This window comes from Contarinia nasturtii, unplaced genomic scaffold (genome assembly GCF_009176525.2).
Source record: "Contarinia nasturtii isolate CC-2019 unplaced genomic scaffold, AAFC_CNas_1.1 Cnas_scaffold_78, whole genome shotgun sequence".
NCBI classification, from domain to species: domain Eukaryota; kingdom Metazoa; phylum Arthropoda; class Insecta; order Diptera; family Cecidomyiidae; genus Contarinia; species Contarinia nasturtii.
The window spans coordinates 57,456-78,994 of record NW_022197436.1 but is presented as its reverse complement, the minus strand read 5'-3'; the positions used below and the strand labels follow the sequence as shown (position 1 = coordinate 78,994).

The 21,539-nt window shown below is 33.8% G+C and overlaps 5 protein-coding genes across 8 annotated transcripts; all 5 read left to right on the top strand.

Moving 5' to 3' along the window:
* The first annotated feature begins 770 nt into the window (after nt 1-770).
* Nucleotides 771-3,259, top strand: LOC116352043. The gene is made up of 7 exons (XM_031784276.1): nt 771-1,331; nt 1,400-1,477; nt 1,543-1,611; nt 1,946-2,401; nt 2,477-2,530; nt 2,601-2,672; nt 2,730-3,259. Exons 1-7 carry the CDS (start codon nt 916-918, stop codon nt 3,121-3,123), a joined length of 1,539 nt encoding a protein of 512 aa, XP_031640136.1. The 5' UTR covers nt 771-915; the 3' UTR covers nt 3,124-3,259.
* A 1,633-nt stretch (nt 3,260-4,892) lies between these two features.
* Nucleotides 4,893-12,046, top strand: LOC116352045 (putative fatty acyl-CoA reductase CG8306). 2 transcript variants are annotated; one of them, XM_031784291.1, is made up of 6 exons: nt 4,893-5,191; nt 9,836-10,032; nt 10,180-10,260; nt 10,334-10,841; nt 10,915-11,227; nt 11,319-12,046. In XM_031784291.1, the coding sequence occupies exons 2-6, from the start codon at nt 9,922-9,924 to the stop codon at nt 11,833-11,835; spliced, it is 1,530 nt and encodes a 509-aa protein (XP_031640151.1). In that variant the 5' UTR covers nt 4,893-5,191; nt 9,836-9,921; the 3' UTR covers nt 11,836-12,046. The 2 variants fall into 2 exon arrangements, with proteins under 2 accessions (XP_031640151.1, XP_031640160.1); XM_031784300.1 differs by lacking the exon at nt 4,893-5,191 and adding an exon at nt 7,839-7,983.
* Nucleotides 12,047-12,675: 629 nt separating this feature from the next.
* On the top strand, nt 12,676-16,254 carry LOC116351484 (integrator complex subunit 4). The gene is made up of 8 exons (XM_031783621.1): nt 12,676-12,843; nt 12,928-13,173; nt 13,236-13,732; nt 13,810-14,383; nt 14,469-14,727; nt 14,816-15,591; nt 15,674-15,914; nt 15,995-16,254. Exons 1-8 carry the CDS (start codon nt 12,793-12,795, stop codon nt 16,162-16,164), a joined length of 2,814 nt encoding a protein of 937 aa, XP_031639481.1. The 5' UTR covers nt 12,676-12,792; the 3' UTR covers nt 16,165-16,254.
* A 465-nt stretch (nt 16,255-16,719) lies between these two features.
* Nucleotides 16,720-18,215, top strand: LOC116336997 (interferon-inducible double-stranded RNA-dependent protein kinase activator A homolog A-like). Its single transcript, XM_031761271.1, has 3 exons — nt 16,720-17,140; nt 17,205-17,337; nt 17,404-18,215. The coding sequence occupies exons 1-3, from the start codon at nt 16,906-16,908 to the stop codon at nt 17,963-17,965; spliced, it is 930 nt and encodes a 309-aa protein (XP_031617131.1). The 5' UTR covers nt 16,720-16,905; the 3' UTR covers nt 17,966-18,215.
* A 535-nt stretch (nt 18,216-18,750) lies between these two features.
* LOC116337112 lies at nt 18,751-20,392 on the top strand. Of its 3 annotated transcripts, none has more exons than XM_031761462.1 (4): nt 18,751-18,895; nt 19,089-19,277; nt 19,339-19,471; nt 19,538-20,391. In XM_031761462.1, the coding sequence occupies exons 2-4, from the start codon at nt 19,154-19,156 to the stop codon at nt 20,100-20,102; spliced, it is 822 nt and encodes a 273-aa protein (XP_031617322.1). In that variant the 5' UTR covers nt 18,751-18,895; nt 19,089-19,153; the 3' UTR covers nt 20,103-20,391. The 3 variants fall into 3 exon arrangements, with proteins under 3 accessions (XP_031617322.1, XP_031617313.1, XP_031617303.1); XM_031761453.1 differs by lacking the exon at nt 18,751-18,895 and having other exon boundaries at nt 18,916-19,277; nt 19,538-20,056; nt 20,127-20,392; XM_031761443.1 differs by lacking the exon at nt 18,751-18,895 and having other exon boundaries at nt 18,916-19,277; nt 19,538-20,392.
* The last annotated feature ends 1,147 nt before the right edge of the window (nt 20,393-21,539 follow it).

Below are 21,539 nucleotides of genomic sequence, written 5' to 3'. Positions count from 1 at the left end.
ATCCAAAAGTTCTAACATTTTTCAACATTTTTTAATGATCATACCGGTTCCTATAGATTTTCTAACAATATCGAACATCATGTATTTCTAGTAGACTTGACTTAAAAAGTTTTAAATACCGTTTGACCTTCTTAGCGACATCTAGGAGATAATATGTCAAAGCTTAAAAATATAAATTTCAAAATCATTTGGCAGAAGACTCATAAAATCGCAACAATAACCATGATATAATGAAAGGGTCGGAAAAATATGGTTGAATGTCGTTCAAATGGAACAAAATTGCAAACGTTGTAGCGTTTCTCTGGAATAATGATTATTCATTTTGTAAAATCGAATCTTGTCGAACTTTATTGCAAACATGTAATAATTGAAATAAGTAATGAAATTCATTCATATTGAAGCGATTTCACGTGAGCAACTAGTTTTCTTTAACAAAAGATCCATTGTGATTGATCCATGCCCTCGCAGCCTACAATTTTTTCATTCGTTTTCTTTCTTCCTATATAATTTTGGTTTTCTTCATTTGACAAATGAAAACGTGTGTTTGATACGCAATATTTTGTGCAGTGCGTTCAATTTTTGTACTCTTCTTGTTTGGCAAAACAAAACAAAATTATACATATTCTCAATTATCGTCGTTTTCGCATTCTGTAAATTGAAGCATTCATTCGTTGGTTTATTCAACAGATGTTTTCGGTTGATGAGTGTTTACATTTAATGTTATTCATTTGTTCATCGATAAGTATAGGTTTCAATATACTGAATGTGGCCACGAATTTATTTCATTTATCAAGTTGATTTATTCCTAAGCACAGTGCATTCCAAAGTCGTAGAGTCGTAGCAAAAAACAACAACATTTTATCTCATTGTTTTATTTTAGTTTAATGAAAATTTGAAATTATCGCATTCTAAAGAATGGAGTTAGCTAGTGTTCTAAAAGCAATGATGCTTTTCATGTTCAATCCGAAATCAGACCATCCTCCAATTTCCAATCACTTGAACAGTTTTGATGCATCAACTGAATCGACGTCTATAAGTTCATCATCAACACCGGCCATTGAGATTCAACACCAAGATGATGTGCAAATTATCGATGGGAACAATAAAAAAATGTATGAAGAGACAACCGCACTGGTGCCATATGATTTTGACTGTGCAATGCCATATCCACCGTCTGTGATCGAACGTCCAACGCCACCAATGATACCGAGCTCAAAAACGTTTGAAGAAAATTCACGAAGCGTTGACCGTCCTCATGCAAAAGCATCATTCACCGTTCCAATTCATATTGTTCATCGATTACCTGATTCAGCAATTTTAGATTTACAAAGGTAATTGTGAATTGTTTAATTTCAATGTTGGTTTTTTTTTTTATGGATAATTTCATGTTTAATTCAAGATTCGAAGATTATTGCGAAAGTAAAATTCTTGATTGCTACCATGCCATTCGAGATTTCAACAATTATAACTATGAAAAGTGGGTTTCAAAGCATATACATTGTTTGTTTCCTTTTGCAAATCAAATAATTTGTATTTTCATAGGAATCAAGAGATTCAGTATCTTTCGTATACAGATAAAAGAAAACAAGAAATCATTCAGCAATCGCAAGAGTAAGTACACATCAGTTACAATATTCTTAGTTTGAATTCCAATTTATCGATGTTTTTGTTCTCTCATAAAGTCCATCAACGTAAATACAGACATTTTGTGTGTAGAAATTTCATTTTGTGTGTAGAAATTTCATTTTCTGTAGTATATATTGATTTGAAATTTATCTTGAGCAACATGTGCTTGCAAAATATATTTAAATTTGGTAAAATGTCTGTGTTTGTTTGTTTATTTCGTTTTTTTCCATATAATTTCGATGGCCAAACAATTCGATGTTTATGCAAATGTCTGCCAATTCTATTTAAACAAAAAAGTCTATTTTTATTCGGCGATTAGGAAAAAAACAGCGATTGAAGCCGCACAAAATAAAATGCATCAAGTGTGTAGCCGGGCCGAACGGTATCGTGAACAAATTACAACGACATTGAATCCATACATGCAAACGTTCTCATCATTCTTCGCACAACCAAAACGTGTGCCCAAACTGTGGTATGATATCCATAATTTGGAGACAATTATCCAACAACTATTCACGCCAAAGCTAAAATGTCGCATGCATTACGTTGAAAAAACAAAAGAACTTCGCATGAGCCGTCAGCCGATGAACGATACAGACCGAAAAGAGTTTATACCATTGCCAAAAGAATATATCAATAGCCGAGATGGCAATGATGCTGAAACGGTGAATGGTGCAAATTTAATTATGGAATACAATCATCCAGACACTGATATTCAAATTAAAAAATCATCAACCACCGACCAATTCAATAGCAATGTTTTACAACAGCACACGTAATTTTTTTTTTCACAATTTTCCGGTGATAATTATAGACAAAATCGTCATCATCTCTTCCGTACTCTGTATAGGTACTCAACCAATGAAGAAATTCAACAAATCATCATTTACTATGTTTTCAAATTGTAAGCAAATTTTTTATTTTTTATTTTTGGCTTATTTCGGGAATTGATAACATAATTATATTCAAAACAGCTATGAGCTCAAGGTTCGAGATGGCACTCGAAAGGTGTTCCATTATACGCGATTGTTGAAACAAAAAAAGAGGTAAACCCATTCAATTTATGCCATGTCACTCTTAATTCGCATAAAAACTGTTCATAGATCAAGCGCAACCAAAGAGCAAATCAGCAACGTTGAAGATCAATTGGCCGAAGCTATCAAAGAATTGCAATCGGATACCATTGAGATGGAGAGAAATCGTGTCACGCCCGAATTAATTGGATTGTACAATGCGGAAAATGAAGCAAAAGATTTATTGCCAGACACAAAATTCATCACTAAATTAATTGGACCAACCAATAAACGAGTAATAACCGCTTTCAATCCAAGCGAATCGATTCTTTTCAATGCTTTAGATGGTGCCAAAATAGATTTGATTGCGGACGAATCCAATACCAAAAATTTAGCCAAAGTATCGGCGAGTCAAAGTCAAAGCGATCGTGAGGATCTCAAGGAACCATTATTTTGGGATCAAAACTGGCAGTGGGACTTTTGATAATAATATTTTAAAAAAATATATCAAAAGCCCGTGCAATATTGTTTCTCCATAGGAGTCAAGAATGTATAATTCACATTTTTGGAAATTGTCAATTTTATTTGAAATAAAATTCACCAATCAACGGAAATCATAATAATTTTGTTTGTAATTTGATGAAAAATCCCGAAATTGATCAACTTTTTATGCACTTCAATTTTAATGGGAGATTAAATGTACACCAGATACAATTTGTATCATACAATGTGAAAGATTGACGTGTAAAAATCATTTTGATCTTCATTTGCGAACAATAAATTAAACGGAAGCATTTTGATGCATTTATTTCAATGTCTGTCAATAACGAAGAGCTAAAAAAACCGCGAATGAATCAGCTCGATGTTAAAGTGCGGTTATAAACCTGTTTTATTATTCTATTTAAAAAAAATTACACGAAATTTGGCGGTAGTTTCCATAGAAAAGTTCCCAAGTTGTACGTGCCGATGTGTTGATTAGTTAATTTTCTTAACAGGTGAGTGCACAACTTTATTTATATGCATGCCTCTGGGTTGATTGCAATCACTTAAAGTCTAATTAATTTGGATTATGACGCAAATTAAAACTTTTAGTCAAAACATTTACCACTCACGTTGGCGTCGATTCTCGAAAGTGCGAGAGCGTGCGGTATTTTTTGGGAATAAAACTACTACTACTTGTTTGTAAATTCGATTTGAAGAAAATTTTCCGTACAACCTGTTGTAGCACTTTGTACATTGTACATAAACTCTATCTATTTGGTAAACGTTCCATGAACTATATTTCAATTACAATCATTTTCCATACAATTGATTGTTTCATAAATTGATTGAAATATAAAATAAATAACACTTCTTGGTGCATGGTCGAGATGTGCAGATCTTTTGCTATATGTCCATAATGTCATTGCTACGGCCTTAATTTTGATCAAGTTTAAAAATTAGTCTTGCTTCGGATGCATTATTATTATTTTTTTTTTCTTTTTTTTTAATTAAAGGAACGAAAAACTAAAATATCGAATGAGAGGCAAAAAATATGAACGTAATTTGCAGTACCTTGATCTTAAGCATAATCATAATCAATCGTCGTTTAATTATAACGTATAATGTTCGTTCATTGGACTATATCGTTTTCTGGGCTTTAGAGTTGGACGGTGTCGCAAATGAACGACGATGATGATATTTGTTTTATTCGAATGTCGTCAGTAGTTTTAGTTTGTGTAAATAGCAAAAAATTCGTCATACTAGGTCAATAATATGTGTGTTTAAAAGTGAAAGTAGAAGATTGTGGCGAAAAGGGAAATAAAATCAACATTTACACATTTCTATCATGAGATGCAATGGCAAAAATTTAAACAATTTTAAAATGCGTGTGTCAAATACACGAGATGACGATACATACGTACATAGATTTAATACACAGAAATAATCACCCAATTCCATACTAAATCATTGGACCAAATTAATACATACGCGCACATCCACACGAATACAACTCGTTAGCCATGTAAACGGCGCTCACACAACGTGTTCAACCAGTGAACACAACACAAAATCAACGTTTGGAAGATGACGTGTATGCGGCTGCCAGTGTGTAGTTGTGCGTGTGTATGCTTGAAAATGAACAAAAGTTTACCAGCACGATTCGTATACTGTTTTTGTATATCTTTCTCTTTCGTTTCTTTGTACGCCAAAGCGACATCGATGTTTGAATAAAACATCGTTTCAACAACACAATCACCGTGGTACATTTGAAATTGTCTGTCAGTCGTGTGAAATCGGTCTTGCGACAACAACACAAAAATCATACAAACAATTTTTTTTACATTTTTTTTTCGTCATTCGGTTTGAGGCGTGATCTATCTGCTTACAGATTCATTTTGAGACGACGGAAAATACACTGTATTTATCATTTTCGAAAGAAAATATAAAAAACCATTGTGCAATTTGTTTTTAAATATTATTTATCCAGTTCGTGTTTGTACACACCTTTATTGTTTGTCACATAATTTGGATTTAATTTCATTCATTCGAATTCGGTTTCGATCCCACAGGTTTGTATTTTTTTTTTTTAACAAATTGTTGTTTATCATCCGCCAATTTCTATATTTGACGATATTTTTTGATTTTTGAAGATCTTTTGTTTTACATGATAAGAGTTTTTCTTGTTTTTCATTGATCACGAGCGAAAAATGTTGTGCTGACGTGACACATGATAAAATCTTTGCTCATTCAATGTGCTAGAGTAGCATTTATTTGAGAAGAAGAAGTTGCAAATTATCGTACAGCGTGAAAGTAGTTCTGGCAGATTGGTTCAAAACGATTTTCGAATGCCGAAAGATGGAACCGGATTTGGCATACAACGAAATGAAATTCATCAAGCCAATAATTAACAGTACAAAGAAATAAAAAAAAAACAACAACTTCACAACCTCGTGGTATTTTTCAAGTTTAATTGTTTAATACTTGGATAACCGTTCGCATCACAAACGAAGTGAAATAACAGGTGAAATGCATTCACAATTAGGTAATATCAGGCGTTGCATGAAGAACTAGTGAATGGACAATTGTCGGAGCGAGTTTTTTTTTTGTTGATAAAACGGCTTATATATTTTATATCACGTAATTCTCATTATTTGCGAAAAAAATGATGCGAAAAAACATCATACGCAATTTCACATGAGTCATAAATTTTGTCGCCACAACATTTTAACGCCGAAATGCAATTTGCGTCGCTCCTGTTGTTGAATTGATTTGAATGCATGTACGCAAATTAAGTCATTGTTTGTCATAACTATTGAGTCGTTTCTCTCATTATTCCCGCTCTCTCCCTTTCTTCACTCCGTTCCATTTTCTTGCAACAAAATTCTTGACATGCAAACAGTAATTTGGTTTGTAAAGTATTTCCATTCAATTTTCAATCTTTATTTGGTTTGCCAAATGCGCATGTCATTTATAGCAATGAGAAGAGAAAATTTCTATTTATTGCGTAAATAAATATAAACTGCAGCATAATCAAAGTAAACATTCAAATCACAAACAATATTTGAAAAGGTTCTTTATTGCTTTGAGATGTTTATTTTTCATTGAAACACAAAAAAGCATCGTTTGAATTTCTCATGATTGTAATACGCCGTATGTAATTTTGTACAATTAGCGCTTAAATTCGTTATTGGAATAAGATGTCACAACTCACCATAGTAGTTCGTTAGATCAATTCAAGCATTGTCGATCGTCTTATCTACGTAGATCTTAATTCCTGAATGTCGATAAATGCGATCGTTTTTGATACACGCAAAAAAGCAACGACTATGTATTAGTGTGTTTAACATGTTCTTGAAACAACAGCAACACACGTAGAATTCCAGTATTGTTAATCCAATTCAGAAAAAAAACGTAGTCGGACATAGCTGGCATGACAACATCTTGTCCATTATGTGCACGGACATCTTTCGTGTTGTTTTTGTAGTTGTTGCCTTCTTTGGCCAAAGAATAAAATGACATGATCAGAATTGATCATGACCAAAGGTCATTTTACTATTACATTTATTTTTAGGTTTCTGATCTTTTTGCCAATCGATTTTGTTCAGTAATTACACTTCTAAGCATGTTAATCATTTGCGCGCACTATTATAACGAAATTTTAGCTGTTAGCACTCTTTATCGATTTTTTCTCTCACAAACTGTCACAAATACATGCGTAACCCTTTCTTCTTCGCTCTTTCAAATGACCAAATATATTTAGCATATGCTTTATTTATGTAGCGACGAAAGAAAAAACAACAACAAAAAAAATCGACATTTTTGGCCACACTTTCATCTCATTCACATCTAAGCGTTAATTTTGAAACGTCCCCTTCTTTGAATGTATATATATAGAAATTTTCGTATATTTTTTTATAGTCGTTAACAACTTTCTAATCGCGACCAGAGTCATTTTATTGCTACTATGATTTACATCACTCTCATTTCTTTTGCCCGAAAATGAACAAACTTTGAACCACGCACACATGGTTATATGGAAATTATGGGCAGCACATATGCTACCGTGAATGAATTAAATAAAGAAACAAAAAACAGCCAATGTCTTAAGAAAGTGATTGTCACTTGAATTTTGATCACGTAGCCCAATATCGAAAAAGACACACACACAAGCACAAAATTGTTCCCAATCCAATCGAAATATGGAATTATATGAATTAGAATCGAATATCAGTTAATTGGTTAAAAAAAACTATGTTCCAATTGACATTAGAGAAAAAGTCGTTATTCGCATTGCAGACGACTGCATTCAGTTCTTAATGATTTCAATGTTGCACTTCCAAAATTTATTATATAGATTAGGACTGTTGCAAATTAAAAGGTAACTTGTACAAGATATAAGTCTCGTTAATTAGGTATTCTTATGGTTATTGCTGTAAGACTTCCTTTTGACAATCGCCAGTCACAGTGACAGCAGACAAATTAAATATCAATGCCACAGAAGTGTAATTCATTTTCCAAATCCACTGCTTAATTGTTTTCTTTTTTACCATAAAATGCGTCACCTGATTTTTCATATTTTGTCACCGGCCAGTCGTTGTCTGAAAACATGCAAAGTTGAGTTGAAATTCTAACATATCCATAGTTGTATCTGGCTAAGTTTTTGCGTTCAGCGATCAGTCGCTTCACGTCGATGATGTGCTTTGGTGGTGTTTTTGTGTTTTGCATTTTATTCCTACTTTTTCACGTCATTATATTCCTTCAATTAATAATCGAGCACTATTTTGATCTCGGTGAAAATATTGCGTAATCATTCAAAAGAAAAGCTACAAAAGACGAATATTTAAAAAAAACCAAGTCATTGGTAATATTTTTTGTTTCTTATTTTATTTAATTCAGTAGCATTGTTTGTTGTTCAAAAAAAAAAAATGTTTGTCGTCATCGTGCGATGATAATATATCGAAATAGTCAAGTAAATTCGAGAGATTTATCATTTATAGAGACGAAATAGACCTTTTTCAGTAACTTTGTACAGTAAGTGTGTGGAGATTTCATCTCTGTAATTGCATTTGTTGAATGAGAGAAACATGTAAATCAGACAATACACATGAGCGCAGGTAGATAAGTAACTACGCACTACTAAACAACGGACACGTCACAAATAATGTCAACAGTTCATTGTTTGCTATATCATAAATGTAAGCACATTTTAGCATAGTTTTGTGCTGCGATTCGGTTGGTTGTTTGTTTTTGCAAAGAATTTCTTCTCATGCTGTGAGTTGCGTGCGCAATGTTATGCGAATAAAAACAAAAAAAGAATTACCTTGTATAAGTGTACACTGATATAACACATATCACGCATAACGTACTGCAATTTCATATCAAATTTATGTTAAAAAAATACACACACATACACGCACACATACTTTCAACATCGATTCAGCTGCAATATATTGACGTATGTTGACCAGTAGTACTATTACATCAATTATATAGCAAGTTTTATATTTTTATTCATTGGAAAGGCAAAACAAATATTCCAATATGTATATCTATAGCGCAATCAAATATACGGCTTGAAATATCATCATTAAGAAGATAATGATGAAAAGAGATGTGAGTAGTCAGATCACCTGAGCGCCGTGCAACTGTGATTGTGAACAAATCAACAAAAATACTATTATTATTATTATTATTGAATCATTGAGCAATTTTAACATTGTAATCTTTGCACCTCCGTTTAATGTAACTAGAATAAAAAACAAAATAAAACAAAAGACCTAAGCTTGTGATGATTTTTATATACCCTTGATATTTTACCAATCTCATTTTCTATTTTTGGTTCATATCTCGTTTGTAAATTTGCATAATAACAAAAAATGAAACAAGCTCATAAATTGTTTCGGTTCCTTTTTCTTTTTGTTTTGCTGCAGTTCGTGAAGTAATCAAAAGTTGAAGTGATTAAAATAACTTCGCATACTAGTTAGTATACAAATCAAAACCAATTTTTTGTGTGTTCATCCGCTTCTTTTTCTTCTTGTGATCATTTAAACTTTGGCTACTTGTATATTGCAAATCAATTCAAAGCTGAGCAAAATCATCAGTGTATAGAGAGTTTTTGAATGACTCGCCCATAAATTAGAAAACGTTGATCGCAAATCAACTTTACGCTAGTGTAATGCGTTGTTGATATTCACAATCATATTCTTCTGTTTTTTATTATCATGGTTTGCATGCAATATTACCATATTGGTGTGTGATGCGTACCCTGTCCCAATAAAATGAGAAAAAACGATTTGCGAAAGCGCAGCAATTGGACAAATACAGAAAATGATGCAATGTTTCACCACTTTTTTGCGTCTTTGAAAATTAAAGTTGAGCCCTTTCACCCAAAGGATGATTAGCGGCTAATTAAATTTCTTGTAATGCGATTAACAATCTGATGACAAAAAAGTGAGCATGAGCGATTCGAGTATTAAAATGCTTCACATACAGTAATGATTGGTATAGCAAACAGTACGTCAATCCATTTGATAAAGATCAACTAATATCGTCATTGTTCAAATTGTGAACATATTTCGCAAGAATCAAAATCACTTAATGAGAGTTCCTCAATTGTTTTTTTTTCTTTGTTAATTTCTTTCATTCTTTGTCTTAACTCTTAACTCGAAGTATGTTTTTAACTCAAAATGAATATGTTTTCGTTCTATTTTTAGGCTAGAGACTTTTGGAATTTGAGTCTTCTGTTCAACATTTAATTTCCAATTCACCGCAATAAATAAAAAAAAATTCAACAACGATTATGGCGTCAGAGACGGCAGAATTTTATAAAAACAAAAGCATATTCATCACCGGTGGTACTGGATTTTTGGGGATTGCATTGATTGAAAAATTATTGCGAACCACACCCGAGGTAATTAACTATTTTTTTTCCCAAATGGCATGTTCTATTTTTGAACATTTTTTTTTTCTTCATTCAATTGGCATGTAGTTCGACCTCAGACAATACTCGCCGCAAAATCGATCAAAAAAAGTATTTATTTGTTTATTTTGTTTTTAGGTTACAAAAATTTATTTGTTGATGAGAGAAAAGCGTGGAAAGACAGTGGAGCAACGTTTGCAAGATCTAATAAAAAATGAGGTAAATCAATTATTCTAAAATCATAAAAAACTTGGCTAATTTCGTGATTTCTCTTCTTTTATTGCGAATTAAGGTGTTTGAAGTTTTGCTGAAAGAGCAATCGAAGGATATTTTCAAGAAGTTGGTTCCGGTGCAGGGTGATGTTGGATTGGAAAATTTGGGCATTTCGGCTGCCGATCGTCAAGTACTCGTCAACAATGTGAATGTAATCATCCATTCAGCGGCCACATTGGATTTTCATGAGCCATTGAAGCCAACAGTCAACATTAATTTGCTTGGAACACGTCGTGTCACACAATTGGCGAAAGAAATCCGAAATTTGGCTGCATTTGTGCATGTTTCAAGTGCGTATGTTAACTCATATTTGGTTGAGTGTGAAGAGAATTTGTATCCAGCACCGGCCAAAGCCGAAACAATCATCGAAATGATCAATACACTCAGTGAGGATGAATTGAAATCAAAACAAGATAGTATTTTGGGTGAACATCCAAACACCTATACATTTACAAAACATTTAGCTGAACACGAAGTGGCACAATGTGTCGATAAATTCCCATGTGGTATCGTTCGACCAAGCATGAGTGAGTATCACATATTAATTCCAAATTCGGTTTTTCTCTAGAGTTTCGTTAACATTGGTTAATTTTTTTCTAGTTACTGGCGCTTGGAAGGAACCGGTTCCCGGCTGGACGATTTCAAAGAATGGACCTCAAGGTTTTCTAATGGGCGCATCAAAGGGAGTCATTCGTCGTTTGCCCATTGGATCCGGCCTCATTTATGATTACATTCCGGTTGATGTTGTTGTTAATCAAGTGCTCGTCACTGGTTACTACGTAAATGCAAAGCGAGAAAATGAAGTGCAAATTTTCCATTGTACATCGAGTACAACACAGCCGTTCAAATGGGAGGGTGTTCAAGATAAAATCAATGGTTACTTGCATAAATACCCATTGAAAAGTGCAGTTTGGTAAGAAATGTGATATATTTAAAGAAAATGTTAATAATTTATTGAATTTGTTGTAATTTTCTATCATTAATTGATTTGATTTTTTTCGCAGGTATCCCAACTTGAAGTTTATGTCAAGTTTGTTTTTATTCAAAATATCGGCCATTCTCTTCCATTTTGCGCCAGCCTATGTACTTGACGGTGTTACACGGGTGGCTGGTGGCCGTCCAATCCTTGTGCGATTGCACAAAAATGTCTGGAGCTCATTGAAATTACTTGAAAAATTCATTTTCACCGAATGGAAATTCCATAATAGTAATACGAAAGCGGTGATCAAGACACAATCATTAATGGACAAAAAATTATACAACATCGATTTAACAACGCTCGAATGGGAAGTGTACTTCATCAATTTGATCAATGGTGTTCGTCGTTATCTGAGCAAGGAAGATCCAAAAACAATGGAAGCCGCACGTCGCAAAGATAAAATACTCTTGGCATTGCATGTTATCTTGCAATTGTCATTGTACGGTTTGCTTTGGTGGTTGACCGCCAAAATAATTGGATGCACAACCGCCCAAGTTGCACTTGTCGTACCACTTTACTACATACTCTTCAGTTTCTTGTAAAAAAAAAATTCTAAATTACTATTGCAAAGAATTTATTGCAAGGGACTATGAAACAATATATTCTAGCGAACAAAAAAAAATATTTGTTACAATAATTCTATTTAAACACAAGTTAGAGAAACAACAGTGAATATTGACATTTGAGTTAATTTAATATATTCCATTTGGTAAGAAATAAAACATTGGGCTGAAGGAAATTTAATCGATAAATTACAATCTCACTAATTTCACCATTGTTTAACAAAAAAAAACTATTATCAAAATGTTCAATAAAAAAATAAATAAATAAATTTGGTTTTATTTTTTACTAGAAAAAACAATAGAAATCGAAACAAAAATTTCTGTTTTAGGCATCACGGAAGTACAGTTTTTCTTTTTCTTTTGACTTCTGCGGCGCCAATCAGAAAACTTTCGATGCAAATCAATTTCCTACGTAAATGTATATGATTTTGGTCTGAATTTTTCACATTTGGTCACATTTGTGACTGAATTTTTATTTGACCTTTTGAAACCGAAGAAAATTATGTGTAGTTTGGTATTTTTTCACATTTTTTCGCTATCATGACCGCATAAAATTCATTCAGAGCGATCCACTGATATTTCTTAAAGATTAAATTTTCTTTGAAATTCAAAAATTGATTGCCATTTTAAAAAAAAACTTCAATTTTAATTCATCATTCTTTCAATTCCAATAATAATATCCATCGATCTAAAAGTTTATCAAATGAATCAAAAATACGTTCAAAAGGTGTAGTCGACGACATTTTTACCAATAGGGATGCCAAAGTTGTCATAAGTAGTATTTATATGATAACCGCAACAATGACGTTTCGTTCGGTTGGGTTTGCTCAGTTAATGTTTGTGTCAAATGCTGACAAATACATGTTGTAAAATGCATGAATAACATACAAAATTTCATTAAATCATTTGAATTGTTAAATAAAAATAAACATAAAAATGCCGCATGTACAAAAGCGAAAAATTACGGAGACTATAACAACAGTAGAGGTAAGTTTAATTTCACAATTTCATTGCAACCATTTTGATTTTCTACTAAATAAACGATATACGTTTGATTACCATTATCCACAGTCGAATCAGCATCGACCGCATAAGAAACTACGCATAACTGCAAAGCGTTCGACCAGTAGTGCCGGTCCATCAATACAAATTCTATCAAATCTATTGGAAAAAACGACAAACAGCAATGATGCATTACAAATTCTAACGCAAATGTCGGATACTTTGACCAATAATACGGCTGATGATATTGTTGAATCGCTGAAAAAGCTATGCGAACACTTTAAACGGGAAAAAGAGTCGGCAGTCCGAGTGAAGGTAAATAAATTTCGTTAAACACTGAATGGGACGTAAAATGAAATGTGTTGAAAAAATTACAGGTATTGTCTCTATTCGGTGAGTTGGCATCGGAAGCGTTACACGATGGCACAAGTTTAGTCGATGAAGTGATTCTGTTGTTAAAAGGCGAAACATCGCCCAAAGTAATTTCACAGGGTTTACATAGTCTTTTCAAAATTGGTGATACACAGCAATTGCCATTAACGACACTGATTCGAATCGTTTTATTTGCAAAATTACAATTGACAAATGCCAGTCACAATGTGCAACGGCATGCCTTAACATTGCTTGGAGCATTTTTGCAATTGCGCGAAGCTGAAAAAGAATCACTTGATTTGATAAGCCGATACACCGATTCGCAAGATTCACGCGTTCGAGCCCAGGCATTTGATTCAATTCTAACACTTGGACAACGAGGCGCATATCTACCGCCACGTCTCTATTTTCGTGCCGTCGAATCGCTGAAAGACGACTATGAATGTGTGAGAAAGGAAGCATTACGATTGGTATATGAGCTTGGTATCAAACACACTGAATTGTAAGCTATTTGTTTTCTTTTGAGTGTGAGCCTCGGACAAAACAAAATAAATTACTAATTGATTTGTATATTTATAGTATGGTTGATGTGCCCGACTCGGATTCAAAGCTACGTTTGGCTGATGCAGCCTTTGGACATATTTGTTCAGCCATTTGTGATTTATCGATGCAAGTTCGGACGCAGGCTGCCGGTTTGCTTGGCGGCATGACCGCTGTTAGTCATGAATTTTTGCATCAAACACTTGATAAAAAATTAATGAGTAATTTACGGCGCAAAAAGAGTTTGCATGAACGATATACCGAATTATTTCAAAGTGGTGAGTGGTCGTCGGGTAAAAAATGGGCAGACGATGCACCGAAAGAGCAAATAAATGCATCAACCGTATCACTTATGGCATCTGGAGCATGTGGTGCACTTGTGCATGGCTTGGAAGATGAATTTCTTGAGGTGCGTACGGCGGCCGTCGATTCGCTGTGCAAATTGGCATTATCAAATCCAAAATTTGCCGTAATGAGTTTGGACTTTTTGGTTGATATGTTCAATGATGAAATAGAAGGTGTTCGACTTAAAGCCATCGATAGTTTAACGGCCATTTCAAAGCACATTACATTACGCGAAGATCAATTGGAAACCATGTTGAGCTCACTCGAAGTAAGTTTTCATGAAAATTCAAACGAAAATCGGACAAAAACAAACATTAATGTTCAAAACAAAAATTTCGAATTGCCTTTTTTAGGATTATTCAGTTGAAGTACGTGAAAGTTTACATGTAATGTTGGGTGTATGCCGAGTATCAACGCAAAATTGTTTATTAATGGTTGTCCAAAAAGTATTGGACGTGCTATCAAAATATCCGCAAGATAAATTTTCGGCATTTGGATGTATGCAGCGAATTGGTGCAAAGCATCCAGAAATTTGTATGTCATTGGTAACACAACTGTTGCAAGATCATCCATTTTTCGATAGCGCCGAAAAGGATGTTGAAGATCCAGCGTGTATGTGATTTGTTTTCTTGACTTTATATACATTTAATATGCAACTGCAATTAAATTTCAAATGAATTTCGTTCATTTTTCTTTACAGATGTGTGCATTTTGATAATGATTTTTAATGCTGCACAAAAGCTACCGCCAGCTCTCGGTCTTTTGCCAGAAATAACAATAAAGCATTATTCCTATTTACGTGATACGATGCCAAATTTAGTGCCTGCATTGCCAATCGGTGGAACATCAACCGAATTGAAGCTCACCGAAGGATCGACTGGATCTCGTCAATTTCTCGAAACTATATTGAATAATATTCGAGCATCGTATTCAGCACCGCGGGCACGTCAAGCACTGCTCACCGCCGCTCAAGACAATTTAGATCGATTGGCTACAATTGATCCAGAGTTATCGGGCACAGCAAACTATACGGCCACATTTTTGGGCGCTCAACTATTGATTGAACAATTGCAATCGTGTTTGACAATGCCAACAAGTCGACCACCATCCAAAGAATCTCTCAATCAATTGATGAAAAAATGCCTTAAATTACAAAATCTTTTCTCATCGCTGACACCAAACGATTTGCTAATGGTGAAACAGATTAGCTTGCGGGCCAGTGCATTGCATCTGGTATTGATTGTGAAAGATCGATCGCAGAGTGCATTGGCACCATGTCAACTACTTTTACAAATTGCATCCGATACAAATCAATTTTTAACGGAAAATCCAAACATGCGAGCCGATGCATTCACCACATCTATATTAAATCAAATATCAAGCATGAACGATCCCAAACCGGGCCGGGTATTTCGTGAAATTTTACCAATCGTTCAAACCGCTTCTCCAGTTGCATCACCCGAAATTAATATTAATGTAAGATACCGCTGTGGCACCGATAAACAACAATTTTCATCTTCAGAAATATTTTGATTTGATTTGGATTTTTTTCTTACAGATACAAATTTGTACCGCTCGTATTTTGGATCCATCATCGACCGACGTAAGTGAACTTCCCGCCACCAAAGTGTCGGCCGGCCTCATTGCAGCCGTACCATTTTTGGGTGAAATTGATAATTTGCGAGATAGTCAACGTTTGAATTTGCGCATGAGAGTTAAATATCCAGATCAAAATGTTCACTTGATGATGCCCCGAATGCGAGATTTAAAACGCATCATTTCTGAGAATGGCGAAAACAGTGAGTAGAAAATTAAAACTTCAAATATTTCGATATTATAATTAACTTTTGGTATTTATCGATTTTGTTTTTCAATTTAGCAAATAATTGGCGCCTTCGAACGAACCTACTATTGTCACACGTTGTGTGGACGGAACAATGTCAAGTCGATGTGTCGCTATGTTTATCAGTAAGACCCGGACACGAACTGGAACTCTGCAAGCCTGTTAAGGTTCTTTTGCAACCACGGCCAGTTAAACGCGGAATTTAAATTTATTTTGTAGTATTAATTGAAATGTCTCACAAATTACTTGTTTAGACTTTGTAGAAATAATAAATGGTATTTCTATTTTTTTTGTAATTGTGTAAATATTTATTTTCTTTGCGACATATTTTTGTTTGTTTTTGAAATAAAAATACTATTTTTTACAGAAAATGGAAAAGTTATGATTGATAAAAGAAAATGTGTGTAATTCAAATAATTAGAATTCAAAATACTTTTGTTTTTAAAATTAAAAAACTCTCTTGCCCAATTAATCAATCCAGTTTTGTTTTTTTGTTGTGCTCCAATACTTTATTTTTTGGATTTTCTCTACAAAAACTCAAATTACGGATGGAGGCACATTAGACAGTCACACAAGAGTAAGAATACATTCTAAAAACATGCATGAAACTAAGACGTATATAATTTTCTTTGTTTATTCAAAGAAAGAATACAAAACGTTGCAACGTTCACATGTATTTGCTAAGTAGTTATTGCATCAATGTGTGTGATTGATTGTGGTTTACGTTCAGCAGAAACTACTGACATTGACAGTTCGCTTTGCATTGACAGTATACGATATACAATATTAGTCAGTATCTATTTCACAATATAAACAACTTGTTGTGAAATTCAGTTGACTCCCAACGAAAAAGAACGTTGGATTGTTCGTCGACATTTAATTGACAAAGAATACAAAAGTTTTATTGAAGCAATTTATTACTGTCGTGAAATTCCCAGACAAAAAATATGTCATCCATAGATGCATCGCTGAAAAGAAAACGGGAAATAATGGAAAAAACACCGGTGGCTCAATTGCAAGAATTGTGCACCATGGAAAATGAAGTGGTAACTTACGAATGTCTTCCAGCCGAAACCGATCGAAAAATGTTCTCTTGCCTTGTCAGCGCATTTGATGTGGTTGCCAGAGGTTCAGGTCAATCAAAACAAGAAGCAAAACACGATGCAAGCGCAAATCTTATTGGTATGAACTTTCGAAATGTTTTTAATAGATATTTGGTACATTATATCGTATGTTTGTAATGCAGCTCAACTAATAGGTAAGGATCGATTCAGACAGACTCTTCAAAAGGTGCCGGAAACACCACGTCCAGTATTCGATTATGATGCAATATCAATTTTGCTTGATACTTGTGTGCAGCGTAATTGGCCGGTTGCCACGTATGAATTACTAACATTAATTCAAACTTGAAATAGATGCTCATAGTACTCTCATTTATTTTTCAGATTTGACGTAAAAAAAACGGGTGAATCTCATTCTCCGATATTCACTTGTGTTTGTCGAGTGTCAAAAATTCAACGCATCGGTATATATTCGACAAAAAGCGGTGCAAGACAAATCGCTGCTCGTGAAATGCTCGAAGTCATTCAAAATCTGGATCTGAACAAAGAACAGAATCAAATTGAGACCGTCGTTTCAGAACCACCCGAAAAGATATTCCGTGACTATCACGAGGCGAAAAAAGTACCGGTACAATCACGGGCCATACGAATTAGCGATCGACACAATTTCTTTCTTCGGTTGCCTGAAGAGGATCGCAATGAAGCCAAAGAAATTTTGATGGACGATTCAACGGTTATCCATGGCACCACCAAAGATCGGGTTGACTTGGCATGTGCTGCACTCAAACTCAAATACGCCATCTCAAGCATTCCGAATCATCAACAACAGTTCAAGTCTTTTCATTTGCTTAACGATCATGACTGTGTGATTGCAGCCAAAGAAGAAGACTTGTACAATAAAGTCATTGATCACTTCAAAACGATGCTGAACCTTCACGAGTTTTAATTTTGAAAAAAAAAAAAAAAAAAAAAAAAATTTTGTCTTAGACAAATGTGATTGAAATAACTTCTGTATATTTGGATATCACCTTCAAAATGCGTTAAGAGTTATTGAAATTTTGAATATTAAGAATTTCCTATATATTTTTGCCGTATGCAATTTTGTTTCTCAAACAAATTTCCTGTCATATTAAAACACCAAACTGCTAATGTGGTCCACATGATGTGAAATAAAGGCTACTAGATCAAAAATTGAACTACGCATAGTTTTTTTTTTATTTGACGTTTTTGAACAAAGGCGTTTTGTATCCGAAGTAAACAATGGAATTGCATATTGAAGCGTAAGCATTTCTTTTACTTTTGCAAAGAAATATAATTGAACCAATAAAAATGATTCACATTGGGACATAAAAAGCATGTCACTGCAATCAGCTGCTCTAATTTTCTTTTTTCTAAGCAAAAACAGTCTTGTTTTATAAATATCTCCAATGCGTCCCATATTTATGTTACAATTTTATTAGTTGTTTTTATTTTAATAGTCAGTCTTCCCAAAAATGGTTGAAATTCGGACTTATGTAGATATGGACAGGGTCGTGCAGAACTGTGTTAATACAGACGAAAACCATTGCGCGCATACAGCTAAAGGTTAACTTTTGTGTTGTGTACTGTTTTCGTATATTTTCACACAGATCCGTACATCTTTATGTAAGTATGTTCGTAAAATAAAACCAAACTGCTTGAATATAAAAGAAAAAAAATATTTTCTTATGACATCGCACAATAATATCGTAGAATTTGATTGCAGATGTCTGCAACATGTTAAATTATCATCTCAGTTTTTGATCGTCGCCATCCATACAGCGAGAATATGTGAATTTAAATAATGAAAGCCGATGTTTTGTTTTTGAAATTAGTTCGTGTTGACGTTTCTCTGTCGGTGAGTAACATTGGTAAAACGTGTTGCAAATTTGCTTATACATCGTATTTTTTGGTTATAAACTGTTATTCCGCATTGAATTTGCTAAAAATTTCATGTCATCGCATTATTGTAGAACACTTTATTCAATCGTTCGAAGTATTAAAAAATTCAATTAAAAAACTATCATTAAGATAATCAAAAATTATGTCAGGCACTCCGGCAGATCTATTACATAAATTGTGTTCGCAGCACGGAGTTCATACTCCTTATTTTGATATGGTTCCACACGAAAGCGATCCAAAAATGTTCTCTTGCATTTGCACTGCATTTAATTTAACTTCCCGAGGCTCTGCTCGGTCAAAAAAATTAGCGAGGCAAGAAGCCTGCGCCAATCTACTCGGTAAGTATTTCGTTATTTTTTTCAAAATCGAATGATACGGGCAATTTTCATTCGATTACAGATAAGCTAAAAACAAAAGAACAATTTAAAGACGAAGTTCAAGCAATACCAGAAGCAAAGAAACCAGTAACCACCAGAGATGCTGTCATGCATTTGCGCGACATTTGTGTGCAGCGCCAATTGCCACTTCCAACGTACGGGATTTTTAAAATGCCCAAATCAAATTCGGTTATTCATATTTGTGTCATCGGTTCTTTTAGATTTAAGGAGTTTCAATCATGTGGTGCAACAAATACGCCGTCTTTTACTTACATTTGTCAATTGTCAACAATAAAGCGCACTGGAACATATTCAAGCAAAGTGGAAGCAAAACAAAAGGCCGCTGTTGCAATGATCGAGCTCATTCAAACTTTTGAACAAAACGAGGAACAAAAAGAAATCGCCAGCACTTTAGGTGGTGCCACTAGTTCTGATGCTGACACCACGCCCAAATTTCTAGATCTCGTAAAATCGAAGGATGGAAAACTCCAGTATTGGGCTCCACACATCTTCAATAGACACAAATACTTTCTGCAATTGCCCAAAGTCGATCGTGATGAAGCCAAAAAGATTTTGCAGGGCTCCACTGATATCACAAGCATGAAGAAGGTTGAATTGGTCTGTACTGCACTCAAACTTAAATACGGCATCAAAAGCATTCCGGACCATCCAGAAAATTTCATGGTTTTTCACTTGTTTGGCAATCACGACTGTGTTATTGCAGCCAAAGAAGATGAATTATATGATAAAATTATTGACCATTTTAAAACAATACTGAATCTTTAAAAACATTTTTTTAAACATTTTTAGGGAAAATTTTAGGTAACGCAAATATTGCTCTGAAGAATATGATTGAAATACAGTTTAAATGCAATTTAGATTCATTCTTCGTTAACTCCATATTTTCTTTTATATAAAATTTGTTCTATCATGGATTGTTGTAGTTGTACTTCAGTAATATCAAACTCATTTTTAGCTTCACGGAGAAAATAAACAATTAAACAAGGAAAATATATAATAGAGTCAACACCGTTACTTCATACACATCGTTTATAAATGTTTACAGTTCTGGAAAAAAGAAAATAAAATGAATGCAAAAGCATTTTTATTCTCATCGAATATTTATTTTAGTTATAAACATAATACATTTCAAACATTGATTGAGCGACGGACGCTGTACGATTTTGACGTTTGTTCTGTGGAAATCACTTAGCTCTAGACATTTGACGCGGTGTTACAAGCATACGATACAATATAACAACTTTATTTAATCTCAATACATTCCGATCGTCGAATATAAAGCGTTCAAATTTTTTTTCAATTAATTTCAGCAATAAAAATAAAGAATGCCAAAAGTGGTAAAAGAACGTTGGCACGCATTCTACGAATGCCGTTGTGGCAATAAATACAAGCCAATGAATCGCCAACCAAATAAGCCAGTTGCATGCATTGGATGTGGAACGATCAACTATCCAGTGCGTGATGTAAGAAAAGCTATATTTTTATTTTTTATTTTTTGTGACTACGGAATATTCTGAAATCAATTTTTATATTTCTCAGTTATTCTACGAAATGAGTCATTTAAAATGTTTATAATCAGTGCGTGTGTTGTTTAACGTTTGTTCGACGGAAATTTATTCAAACAAATCTTTGACAGATTGTAAGATATCGCTGATTCTTGGCTTGCTCAAAAATTTTGTCATCGTCTTCAGAAAATGAGATGCAATCAATTTTAAAATGATAAATCACAATACATTTTAACATAATAATCATTGCTCTACTCAAATAACCACCAATTTGATAAGCAGCTCATTTTATCCACATTTTTCTATTTACCTCTTCCATCCAAATACTGTAGAATAATTGTTGTAGTGCGCAAATTCGTAGAATTGGATTAAAACGAACGCAAATTGGTCGAAAGTGGAAATCAGATATTTATAATGGATCTTTTTTTGGCAAGAAGAATGCAATCGCAAATCTTTATTTAGATTAATTTTGTTGAATTGTCAATTATACCACTTGGCACAGTCTCAACCAGTTGTTTATATTTCGTTTAAATAAAATTTCGCGACAAAATGCACTAAGTAATTTCTTTTCAAAATAAGTACGCTTGCAGTTTTGAGCACAATCGTTGTGTATAAAATCTCATGCAGTACGAAATTAGTCATTATTCATAGCATTCAAGATAAATTTTTGCTCAGCCCAATTCAAAGAAAATTAAAG

Bases quoted from the DNA above. Each gene is read 5' to 3' on its own strand.
- LOC116352043 (XM_031784276.1), top strand. From the start codon at position 916: ATGGAGTTAGCTAGTGTTCTAAAAGCAATGATGCTTTTCATGTTCAAT. The intron at 2,531-2,600 runs GTAAGCAAATTT...TATTCAAAACAG, and splicing joins ATTTACTATGTTTTCAAATT to CTATGAGCTCAAGGTTCGAG. The intron at 2,673-2,729 runs GTAAACCCATTC...AACTGTTCATAG, and splicing joins TTGTTGAAACAAAAAAAGAG to ATCAAGCGCAACCAAAGAGC.
- LOC116352045 (XM_031784291.1), top strand. From the start codon at position 9,922: ATGGCGTCAGAGACGGCAGAATTTTATAAAAACAAAAGCATATTCATC. The intron at 10,842-10,914 runs GTGAGTATCACA...ATTTTTTTCTAG, and splicing joins TATCGTTCGACCAAGCATGA to TTACTGGCGCTTGGAAGGAA. The intron at 11,228-11,318 runs GTAAGAAATGTG...TTTTTTTCGCAG, and splicing joins CCATTGAAAAGTGCAGTTTG to GTATCCCAACTTGAAGTTTA.
- LOC116351484 (XM_031783621.1), top strand. From the start codon at position 12,793: ATGCCGCATGTACAAAAGCGAAAAATTACGGAGACTATAACAACAGTA. The intron at 15,592-15,673 runs GTAAGATACCGC...TTTTTCTTACAG, and splicing joins CACCCGAAATTAATATTAAT to ATACAAATTTGTACCGCTCG. The intron at 15,915-15,994 runs GTGAGTAGAAAA...TTTTCAATTTAG, and splicing joins TTCTGAGAATGGCGAAAACA to CAAATAATTGGCGCCTTCGA.
- LOC116336997 (XM_031761271.1), top strand. From the start codon at position 16,906: ATGTCATCCATAGATGCATCGCTGAAAAGAAAACGGGAAATAATGGAA. The intron at 17,141-17,204 runs GTATGAACTTTC...TTTGTAATGCAG, and splicing joins TGCAAGCGCAAATCTTATTG to CTCAACTAATAGGTAAGGAT. The intron at 17,338-17,403 runs GTATGAATTACT...TTTATTTTTCAG, and splicing joins CGTAATTGGCCGGTTGCCAC to ATTTGACGTAAAAAAAACGG.
- LOC116337112 (XM_031761443.1), top strand. From the start codon at position 19,082: ATGTCAGGCACTCCGGCAGATCTATTACATAAATTGTGTTCGCAGCAC. The intron at 19,278-19,338 runs GTAAGTATTTCG...ATTCGATTACAG, and splicing joins AGCCTGCGCCAATCTACTCG to ATAAGCTAAAAACAAAAGAA. The intron at 19,472-19,537 runs GTACGGGATTTT...CGGTTCTTTTAG, and splicing joins CGCCAATTGCCACTTCCAAC to ATTTAAGGAGTTTCAATCAT.